This window comes from Myotis brandtii, unplaced genomic scaffold (genome assembly GCF_000412655.1).
Source record: "Myotis brandtii unplaced genomic scaffold, ASM41265v1 scaffold923, whole genome shotgun sequence".
NCBI lineage: Eukaryota > Metazoa > Chordata > Mammalia > Chiroptera > Vespertilionidae > Myotis > Myotis brandtii.
In genome coordinates, this window is record NW_005371804.1 from 1,456,828 (window position 1) to 1,468,462 (window position 11,635).

Below are 11,635 nucleotides of genomic sequence, written 5' to 3' on the forward strand. Positions count from 1 at the left end.
GGGACTCACCGTGGGAGCGCACGTGCCGGCTCAGGTTGCTGCTGTTCTGGAAGACCTTGCTGCAGGTGCCGCACTGGTACACCCGCCGGTGCTCCCCCAGCTGCCGGACCAGCTTCCGCCGGATGCCGTGCCGGGTGGAGAGAATCAGACTCCTCTTGAGGGTGATGCTGCCGCTCTGATGATGCGGGAACCTGCCAGGTGGACAGGGAACGGGAAGACAGGTGGGAGACTGAGTTCAAGGTTACAGTCATCTTGGAAAGGGTCTTCCCGAATCGTCCCTGCTCGATGGGAGAAAGGGGCCAAGCTCAGCATCACCCAGGGCCAGGGGCACCCAGAGGAGAGGCACCGTGAGCGGACCAGCCACACGTCTCACTGTGTTTACCTCTGGCCACCAGGAAGCGCCACACGCAATGTGCGCTTCAACTAGAGCAGCCAGGTCCCTGAGCTCGCCTCACGGGGTACGGCCTCTACGGCTTTATATTCTCCCTGAACCGGATTTTAAAAATCTCATCTGCTTGTGTGTTTCTGATTGTTTCCATGGAAACTCTCCGGGCACTCAGATAGACTGTAAATAAATAAACAGGTAACAGCATTTCTGACATGCCTTTGGTTTCAGTATTCCCACAGGTTCCCAGCCTACGAAGGACCAGGTGCACTTTGACAACAGAAAGGGGAACCCCAAAAAGAGCCAGTGGAGAAAAAATTGCCACCAGCTTATTCAGCTTCAGGACAATAATTTCCCAAGAATGACAACAAAATACAAACATTTTCCTTGTTCACTGAAAGAAAAAGGAAAACACAAAGTAAGGAAAGCAATTTATAGAAATTCCAATACAAAACTGCTTTATCACAGCAGCAATATTCGTAACAGGCAAGAGGGGAGGCAGCCCAAGTGCCACGGAAGCAGGAATGGACAAGCCAATGTGGCCCACACCACAGCGACTGTCACTCAGCCCGAAGAGGGAGGACATTCTGACCAAGGCTGCACTTCGATGGGCCTGGAGAGCATCATGCCGAGTGGAGCAAGCCCGTCACAGAAGGACCAATCCTGTGTGATCCCACTTACACGGGCACCTAGGCTGTTTAGATTCACAGACGGGGCTGGGGGAGGGGGTAAGGAATAATTATTTAATAATATGGAGTTTCAGTTCAAGGAAGATAAAGAAGTTATGGAGATGGATGATGGTGAATGTATGTGAATGTATTTAAAACCACTGACCTGTACTCTTAAAAATTATGATGGTGGTAAATTTCATGTTAGGTCTATTTTACCACAATAAAAATATTTTTCAAACTGTTTTCACAGTGGACGCCCCATTAAGCTCCTGGGTCCAGAGTGTTCCTGCTGCTTGTTCAGAAACACACTCATCCGCTTCCACCATGAGAAGCAAGCCCCCACTCATCAGGCCCTCCCCCGCCCCCCACGAATTCGCTGCCCCCTCACTGCCTGCCCCGAGCGCTGTGGCAGGACTCACTTTGGCACTGAAGCGGCCTCGCTGGTGGTGGTGGTGGTGGCCAGCTTCCCCAAGACCAGCTCCATGATGTGCTCGTCCGGCGCCGCAGGCACGGGCTCGTCCGGTGGCACCTCGGTGATGATCTCGGCCACTTGCTCTGTGCAGAAAGAACGGGACAGCCACGTCACAGCTGGGCAGGGGCGGAACACAGCCAGCCAAGACGGCACGCCCAGGGACGCAGCCGGGCCAGGTTTACAGGGTTAACAAGGAAAGAAAGGAAAACCAGCAATATTTTAGAACCTATATATTTATCTGTATATATAGAAAATCAAAATGATATTCATAACTCAAAACTAGGTTATAAATTGTGATGCTTTTTTAAAACCATGGCAGTCCTAGCACTATTTCAATCCCTCAGCATACCAACCCAAACCAAAACATTTTCATGTATGTTGGGATCTTAAAATGTATTAAATTAGTGGTGACAGAGACTCAGAAATATTAATTTTGTTATTAGACAAGCCACCATGAGTATGTTCAAAAGCAGATAACGGCAAGCACAAGAGTCAAACACGACATAACCACAGTACCAGGGACCCAGGTCCGAACCTCTGCACAAATGAAACACGGGAAGGTCACACACAAAAATTAGCACTGGTCCTCCCATTTGCCTCCCACCTGCCTTCTTAATGCAACTAACCACTAGTGAACCCATCACTGAAGAGGCTCCTGCCCCTTCACTGGCCTGGCCTGTTTAGGGAAGGGACTGTGCAGGAAGTCAAACCCCTCAGGCCCTGTCAGGTCGACAGAGCACACCCTGCTGGCTCCGCCCCAAGGGCCAGCCCTCACCTGCTGGCTCCGCCCCCAGGGCAGCCCTCACCTGCGGGCTCCTTGTCTTCAATGATGACCAGGGGCTGTTCTGGTTTCTGTTCTGGTTTCGAGGCTTTGGGTTTTCTCCCCCTTCGAGGCTTTTTCTTCTGCTCTTTGGCGGCACTGATGCTCTTGGGGACTGTGGGAGGCTCCCCCTGAGACCCGTCAGGTTCCTTCTCTGGAGCCCCTTCCTGCTGGCCGGCCGGGGGGAGGCTTTTGGTTTTGGCTCCGCCCCCAGGGCCAGCCCTCACCTGCGGGCTCCTTGTCTTCAATGATGACCAGGGGCTGTTCTGGTTTCTGTTCTGGTTTCGAGGCTTTGGGTTTTCTCCCCCTTCGAGGCTTTTTCTTCTGCTCTTTGGCGGCACTGATGCTCTTGGGGACTGCGGGAGGCTCCCCCTGAGACCCGTCAGGTTCCTTCTCTGGAGCCCCTTCCTGCTGGCCGGCCGGGGGGAGGCTTTTGGTTTGTTCCAAGTGACCCAACAGATGCTCTGCAGGAGAGGGAGGCAGGTGCACAGGGGCGCGAGGGAGCTGGTCAGTGTCCGCTCCCTCACCCACTGCTTGTTTCTGTTTTCAATTTTATTTGCTAATAGTGCGCCCTCTGCAGAGGTAAACTGTATTCCCACTGCTTTTGAAAAGAAAGCATTCCCACGCACCAAACAGACGACCATTTCAAAGTCAGTCAGGTGATAAAAGCAGGGCAGTTCTGTACAGATAAAAGCCTGCGCCACACGTACGTGCGAAGAGGACTGTGGAAGGCCATACCCACGTGTTCTCTCTCGATGCTAACAGTCAGGCAATTGTGATTTTTGTCTGTAAGCTTATTTGCTATTTTCTAATTTTTCCACAATAAATACCTAACATGATTACTTAAAAATGTAACCTCTAAGAGGAAAAGAGAAACATTCAATTTGCGATAAACTGTCTTTAAAAACACTGCATAACAGCAAAAGAACAAAAACTGTGCTTTATTTTCAACTGAAGAAGGCCTCAGAGGCCTCCCAGGACAAGAAAGCTGGACGAGAGTGGCCACAGTCCCAATGAAGGTGAGTCCGGCACAGACCAGCTGGCCCGCAGGGCCCCAGCAGGAAGGAGGAGGGAGGACGGATGGGAGGATGGGACTAACGCACGCAGATGACAGAAGGCACCTGGGTGCTCACTGGGGCCCAGGGCTGATTCTTCCTGTTGTAAAGCTCCACTGGGTCGACTCAGGTGCTGTGTGTAAAGTGGCCGTTACGCCTTCATTTGTCCCATATGGAGGGACACTGTGCTGGGTGCGTGCCCTCAGGAACGAGTGAGAAAAAGAAAATTACACAGCAAACACCATGTTGTGTGACACGTCATAGGAAGGGTTTGGCAGTTCAGCCGCACAGCAGAACAAGGTAACAACGAGTGCACTGGCTGCAAACACTTGGAAAGACTCGATAAAATACAGACTTCTCCTCCCCCCGCCCCCCGTGATACACTGCTGAGCTTAAGAGCGAGAAGACCTCGTGATGCCAGATACGCAGAGGGGCTTCAAGCCAAAGTGTAAAAGCACGAGCTGGGGGAGGCACTGAGCTGGGGGAGGCACTGGGCTGGGGGAGGCACTGACCTGGGGGAGGCACTGGGTCGGGGGGCGGGAGGCAGAAGCACTGGGGCGGGCACTGGGCTGGGGGAGGCACTGGATGGGGGTGGCACTGGGCGGGGCTTGTTCTGCAGGCACGCAGGTCTGGGAGACAGGCTTCAGAGCCGAGCGGCTCACTGAAGCCAGGGAGCCTCCGATGGCCATGCGTTTTGCTGTCCAAAAGGGATGGTGTGCAAGAGAACCCAAATCACAGTGACCTCAACAGAGGGCTTTCTAAACTCTGACTCAACAACCTGCCCCCCCGGCCCCCGCCTTACCATTCAGGAGCTGCAGCTCCAGGAAGGTGGCGGAACACACTTTACACACCCACTGGCTCGGCTCTGATTCCACCGGGGTGCTGTTTTCCGGGGTGCCTGCAGCTTCAAAAGAGAGACAAGGTGACCCACAGCAGTTCATCTGTTCACGAAGGCCCAGCCCAGCAGAGAATGCACCTGTCCTACAGGTGCCACTGACAACAGCGATCGCTCATGGACCACTTTCAATGGTCCAGGCTCCATTCTGTTCTCGGAATGTCCTCATTTCACACATGAGGACACGGCGCTCCGAGAGCCACCGCCGCCTGATGCAGGGTCTGTCTCCAGTCACAGAAACGTGTCTTCCTCCAAGAAGCCGGCCTAGTGGGACCAGGCCCATCCTTCACCCAACCTCAAGAATAAAACATGCATCCTACAGACAACAAATTCCTCAATCTCTCATCGGCTCACACAACAAGGGACCCAAAACAGCCAGGCAGTGTGCCCTGAGCCTGGTGTGGCCGCTGCCTCGGCCCAGCGCTGTCCACCACTTGGTGCAGCGATAGAAATACTCTGTAATCAGCTGTCCGGGACAGCGGCCACGCATGCTCGTGTCCCAGAGGAACTGAAGTCTTACATCCATTTCATTTGAATTTGGATTTAAACAGCCCCCCAGGGCAGGTGGCTGTGTCCAGGCAGTGCCTCCAGTCCTTCCTTGCAGAAGCACAGGGGCTAAGGAGGGAGAAGATGACTAGGCTCTGTGGAGGACAGAGGGAGGCCCTGCTCTGAGGAGGGGAACTGCAGCTCCTTTAAAAAAATTACGGGTGCTCTCATGGGACCTCAATGTTGGGGCCCTGATCTTCTGGCCCGGCCTGGTTTCTCTAACCCTGCCTGGCTGCATCAGGGCTGGACCGGGGCCATGAGCCATCACCACCACGTCCACTCCTGTCACTATACAGCCTGTGTTGACACTCATGGGCCACTCACACAGCAGCTCCTGGGCCCTAAACTGCATCACCCAGAGTTGAGACTGCTCATGCATTCGGTATCAGGGAAAAGGTGGCAGAGGCAGCGCAGGGGCCTGGGCAGCTGCTATGTCACTAGTTTACCGACGGCCTGGCACACAGAGGTGTTACCTCGGGCCCCAGGGGAAAGTCACCAGCGCTGCCAGGGCTACATGAACATTCAGCAGGTAGTGCTCTCAGGAGGAGAAGAAATAAAGAATCCAACTAACCAAATAGGTAAGAGTAGGCAATAACTTTCAATGCATTTCCAGAAATACTTGCTTGCCATTTGTCTCAAAAAAGAAAGCCATAAAAAGTATTTCTAAAATTTTAGAGTACCCAAGTTGCTTACTTCTTTTCCCAACTCAAAGCCTTGCTTGGGGTGAGCCTGCCTTCCAGTTTATGCTGGTTGTCCTGACATAATTACTTTTTAAAAATATATTTTATTGATTTTCTTTTTTTTACAGAAAGGAAGGGAGGATAGAGAGTTACAAACATCAATGAAGAGAGAAACATCCATCAGTTACCTCCTGCACACCTCCTACTGGGGATGTGCCCGCAACCAAGGTACATGCCCTAGACTGGAATCGAACCTGGGACCTTTCAGTCTGCAGGCTGACGCTCTATCCACTGAGACAAACTGGTTAGGGCCTGACATAATTATTAAGTGCCCTCCATTCTCAGAAGCGTAGAGGAGGAACCAGCCACCGCGTATTCCTGACTGAGAGTGGTTAGGACTAATTTCATTAAAATCTATTGTCTCCAAAATCAGCTCCAGATGAAAGAAAGACTCTCCAGCAGGTAAAAAGACACAGGACAACTGTAACGCTGATAAGTGGCACCAGGCTCTGCTTTGAGCTTGACCTTGAAAGTCGTGAGGGGTGCGCCATCATCCAGGACACAAATGACAAGGTCAGCCTCTAACAACCCAAATGCTGACGTGCCGTCTGGGCTGCTCCCAGGCACATATGGCGTCAGCTGCCTGTGCCACAAGGAATCAGGCACAAGGAAACCAGGTCAGAAAGAGCTCGGTGATCTTGGGTTAACAGTGCCCAGTGTCAGCCATGTCACGGGGTCTCTCGGGGCCGTGGAAAGGACCGTGCCACCAAGACAGGAAAGATTTTTTAAGTTGAAGACAGCATTTTATTCATTTATTTATTTATTTAGTCACTCAACTTTTATTTATTTATTTTTCCTGGACCCCGGTTTGTCAGGTACGCACTTTGATTTGCTTTTCCAATAGAAACATCGGGTTTGAGCCAATCACATGTATGACTGTCACGGGGTATTTCTTTGCGCACACATACATGTGTGCACACACCCTGATTCTGGAGGAGCTGCAAGGTGACAGCCCCACTCGGGAGCAGATTCCTCCATCTCCTGCGCTGGGACAGGGCAGGCTCCTCACCCTCTCTCTCTCGTCGGTTTCCTCTGCCCAAACCAAGGACAATGAGCAACCTCAGAGGACGAGGAGGAGGCACTGTGTGGAGAACGCGAAGGACTTACTGCAGCAGAGATAAGACATACAAGTTCCCACCAGCAGGTGTCTGGCTCGGGTTGGGCTCTAACTGTCTATCAGCTGGGATATGTAACAAGCAGAGCAACAGACCCGGCCAAGTGGGGTCAAGACCACCCCCTTTGTTCTCCCCACGCACAGCCAGCTCGCCAGCACAATTCCTCACTAACGTCGGGTTCCTGTGTGCAGCCGAGAGGCCCTCGGTCCCCACGGCGAGGCTCCCACATACCGTGGACGCTGGAGCAGGCCTGCTTCAGCATGGGCTTGTCCATCTTCTTGGCGTAAAAGGCCGCGTACCACACGCGCAGCTCGGTGCCCGGGGGGATGTCCCTCGAGGTGGTGAAGTACACGTCGTTGTCGTGCTGGTAGGCCGTCAGGTTCTGGTGCTCGGGCTCCACCGCCGGCCGCACCAGCATCATCCAGTTGCAGTCGTCCTCGTTGGAGGTGTCAAAGCACACGGGGTGCCCATCCTTCTGGAACACCTGAGGGGAGCACGCCCGCCAGGGGCCAAGGGGGATCCTGTCACCCACCAGTCTGCGTGTCAGCGTGTGGGGGGAATAGAGGGGGGGAGGGGGCTAAGCAGTCTAGACCCCTGGTCGGCAAACTGCGGCTCGCGAGCCACATGCGGCTCTTTGGCCCCTTGAGTGTGGCTCTTCCACAAAATACCGATGCCACGAAGTTTCAATCGCACTGTACGTGTGTGCCCACACGTGGTATTTTGTGGAAGAGCCACACTCAAGGGGCCAAAGAGCCGCATGTGGCTCGCGAGCCGCAGTTTGCCGACCACGGGTCTAGACAGTTCTACTGTGAAGGACACATGAAGCTCTGTATTGGTCCTGTTTAGGGGTTTACGGTAGATAGGAGTGTCTTATACAGGTCAGCCTGGTCACAGGCAACAGACAGCAGTAGACATAGTGAAAGATCCAGTTGTCATAGGGAGAGCCGAGTTCTACGCCTGGCCCAAGTGGGGACTGGAACACCAGAGCTCCACACCTGGTCCAGGCGCCACTGGGACACTTGAGTTCTATGCACGGCCCAGCTGGAAACTGGAACCCTCGATTTTGAGCTGTGGTCTAGGTGGGTTCCTGGGTAGTCCTGTTAGTGGCCCAGGTGGCACAGGGAAACCTGAGGTGTACTCCTAGGCCAAGAGTGACCAGGAGACCTGAGGTCTCTGCATGACCGAGCAGGGAAGCGGGACATCTGAGGTCTACTGGAGGCCTACTCCTGCAGTGGGCAAAAACATCTGAGTTCTTCTCTTGGTCTCGGTGGCATCCGGACATCTGAGTTCTATTCCTTGTTCAAGTGTCATCAGAACAGCTGGGTTCTACTCCTAGCACACATGTCATTGAGGCGTCTGAGCTCTACCCCTTGTCCAGGCATCATGGGGACAGCTGAGTTCTAAATATGATCTCGGTGGGAATTAGAATGCCTGAGCTCTACTCCTGGCCCAGGTGGGAACTGGAACACCTGCGCTCTGCACCTGGGTCAGGTGACATTGGGACACCTGAGTTCTACCCACGGCCCAGTTAGGAACTGGGATGCTGGGGTTCTACTCATGGTCCAGGTGTCACTGGGATATCGGAGTTCTACATCTGGTCCAGGTGCCGTCGAGTCACCTGAGTTCTAAGCATGGCTCAGTTGGGAACTGGGACGCCTGAATTCTACACCTGGTCCAGGTGTCACTGGGACACCTGAGTCCCACACGTGGCCCAGCTGGGAATCGGATGTTAGCTTGTACTTGTGGTCCGATGGGCATCGGGACACGTGAGCTCTCCTGGCTCTATCACAGGGTGCTCAGTGACATTAGCCAAGCCCCTCGGTCTTTACAGGGTGCGCCCTCAGCTGCAAACCAGCACTGTTCCTTGTGGGTTAAAGGCAGGCAGGGAGCAGGCGGAGAAACTTAAATATTCTGAAGTTCAAAGTAACCACACAGTACAGGGTTCTTGTCCCCTATTTCCTGATGCCTGTGACTTCCTCCCTGGAGGAGGGGTCTCTCCCCTCTCCTGAGCGCTTCCCGTAGGGGCTGGAGGCCCCTCTGAGGATGAAGCCCTCGGACACTAGAGGGGTGGGCCGAAGGGCCACCAGGTGCCCAATGACCCCGCCTGGTGTGGAGTGCGCTCCCAGTGGGCCCCGCCTCCCTCCGGTGGCATAAGCGCTCCAGGCACACAGGTGCCAATGCTGAGCCTACACTGAGAACAGCTCGTGCCAGACACAGACCTTCAGAATCGAGTCACTGAAAGAAACCAAGACGGACACCAAGGACTTGTTCAAAGGGGCTTGGCCCGCGGAGACTGTGTATCATGTGGCCCGGGTCCCCTGGAGGATAGCAGCCAACAGCCTCGCTTTCTCTCCTTTCTCTCTTCCCTTGTGAACATCAAGCTCCTTTCCTTTCCCCGTTGTGCTGAAATCTGCCTGGTAAGTTCCATCTTCCAAGCCCCAAACCGGAGGTTATCTATTCATCTCTGGCCCTAAACGTGGATCTCTGCTCAGGGTCCCCGAGGAAAGTCCCCTCTGTGGGTAATGCTGCCCCAGCTCCCTGCTCCTCCCGTCTCGTTCACAGGCTCGCTGGGGGCTGTGGCCATGCGGGGCCCAGGGACAGAGCCATGAACAGCACGCGGGCCCCGGCCTCCTGGAGCTCCCACGGGTCTTACTCTCCGTGGCTAAGCCCTCCCTGCTCCTTCCATTTTGCTTTCTCACTTTCACACAAAAGCTGTCCTATCCTAGTCTGACGGGCTTTTGAGAGCTGCCAAGCTTGTGCCAGTGTCTCTTCGCTGCCTCCACAAGACACCTTCTTCAGAAAGAGCTTGGCAAGTACATGCGCTCTGCACAGTGTGACGGTAACAGTCCGACACGCCACTGCAACCAGTGGCAGAACTGTCACCTCCGGCAGCCTGCAAAGTCCACCCAGGTCGGAACAGAAGCGGCGGCGTTTGGGGCACCTCCTGCAGACACTCTCTCTCGTGTTTGTGAAGCTGAAAATTACAGGAAGCAGCCTTTTGTTGGAAATTATGCAGAACGTTTCCAGGACATCTGTGAGCCACTGCACTCGGTGGCTATGCTGCCCCCTGGCACGGAGAACGGTCATACAGCACGGGCTCCCCAGCACCGTGGGCACAGCCTTTACCTTCAGCGGAAACGCAGATTCCTTCTCCCACTTGGCGACTCTCCTCGACTCAAAGGGACCGAACTGCGTTCGCTTGACGAGCTGCGTTACAGCAAACACGCCTTCGGCTCCATCTTCCAGTCGTCTGATCTCCAAGTTGGAAGGAAGGGATGACCTACACATGGAACAAAATAAGTCCTTGTGCCCGGCCAGTGTGGCTCAGTGGTTGAGCATTGACCTGTGAACCAGGAGGTCACAGTTCGATTCCCGGTCAGGGCATATGCCCAGGTTGCGGGTTCAATCCCCAGTGTGGGGCGTGCAGGAGGCAGCCGATCAATGATTCTCTCTCATCATTGATGTTTCTATCTCTTTCCCTCTCTCTTCCTCTCTGAAATCAATAAAAATATATTTAAAAAAAACAACCAAAATAAACCAAGTCCCTGAGCGCCATTGGCTGGGGCAGCCACTCACACCAGGACACAGACGGTTACGAGATGAAAAGCTGGCTCCCAGGACCACCCAGGGCACACGAAGGAGGGCCACTTACTAAAGGCCGGTTACAATCCCCGTCCACCAGAGACAGAGCCAACAACAGGGGCTCCAGGTGTGGGGTGTGATGGGCGAACAGGGATGGCGCAGGCGGCTCTCACCAGGGAAGCACAGAGTCCAGGGAGAGAGGACTACGGCAGCTTCGGGACGAAGTGCCACGAGAAAGAAAGAGACACGTGTTCCAAAGGCCAGAGAAGGCTTCCAGCTGGGCTGAACCACCCGTTTCATGGAGGGTGCGGGCTCTTTAAGTAAACCAGGAGAAGGTCAAGGGTGGGGTGCTGGAGGAGAGGGCACGTGGCTGGGACTCCAGCACCAGCCACAGCATCAGCGAGCCGGAGGAACCCAAGGACGGAGGGTCCCACTGCGGGACGGACGGCTCCCAGTGGAGTTTTGTGGGCACCGGCAGCCGCTGGACGTTTTGGGGGAGCGCTGATCCAATCTCTACTTTAGGCAAAAATATTATCTCTTTGTTTTGAGAAGGTAACTCACAGTGAGGAAAAGGAACTAAATGAAGAGGCTGGAAAACCAGGTGCTTCTAGAAACAGCACGGATAAGATGAGGACAGTGCCTCCCTGTGCGGCACTAGACCGTGTATAATGAGCACAGTCATCTCACAGGTACTGCTATTCTGTTCTGTCTACAGGTGAGGCAACTGAGGTGCAGAGAGAAGGCCTCATCCAAGTTCAAAGAGCTGCCGCGTGTCCGCCTGGGCTGTGAACCAGCAGTCACTCACCCTCACTCCGCCCCCCAGTGGCACGGCCCCCACAGGGGCACAGCATGGCAGAGCCACCGAGCCTCCTGACTAGACCTGCAGGTGCTTTTCCAGAAGCTGCCATGGCTCTGCCTTGCTACCTGCACTCACTGCTGCCTCTACCCCAGCCCACCTTGCCCATAGTGGGCACCTGATGGTAGGAGGCGGGCCTACATTTGGGCCACGGGGAAACCGTGCGAAGAGACCTACAACTTGGCCTTCGCTCCTCGACCCATAAACCAACCCAACCAATCAGCTCTTCCACGGCACCACCTGGGTCTCAGTGTGGCTGCTCAGAACCATGAACGAGACACAGACATTCCCTCTGAAGCATGACACACGTCTCAGCTCCTCCTGGCAGCACGCCACTCAGTTCACAGGGGACGGAAATCACAGGTGCCCCTGGGAGCTGAGGACGGTCCCTCTCACAAGTCAGTCCCCTCCTTCCGCTGTTTCCTCCCTTTGTGCAGACAAGAGGCCGCCAGGCCCTCCCCCCTCCCTCCAGCCAGGCCCTCCCCCCAGCCAGACCCT

At 54.5% G+C, this 11,635-nt stretch overlaps 1 protein-coding gene across 1 annotated transcript in view; it reads right to left on the reverse strand.

Annotated features, from left to right (window-relative positions):
• PRDM15 (PR domain containing 15) overlaps positions 1-11,635 on the reverse strand; it is a 37,152-nt gene that overhangs the window by 24,632 nt on the left and 885 nt on the right. The window contains exons 3-8 of the mRNA XM_005885698.2: positions 9,826-9,979; positions 6,931-7,183; positions 4,206-4,307; positions 2,576-2,812; positions 1,476-1,611; positions 10-191 (exon numbers count right to left, since the gene is read on the reverse strand). Coding sequence (XP_005885760.1) covers positions 10-191; positions 1,476-1,611; positions 2,576-2,812; positions 4,206-4,307; positions 6,931-7,183; positions 9,826-9,979 — 1,064 coding nt within the window. The remainder of the gene's footprint in view (positions 1-9; positions 192-1,475; positions 1,612-2,575; positions 2,813-4,205; positions 4,308-6,930; positions 7,184-9,825; positions 9,980-11,635) is intronic.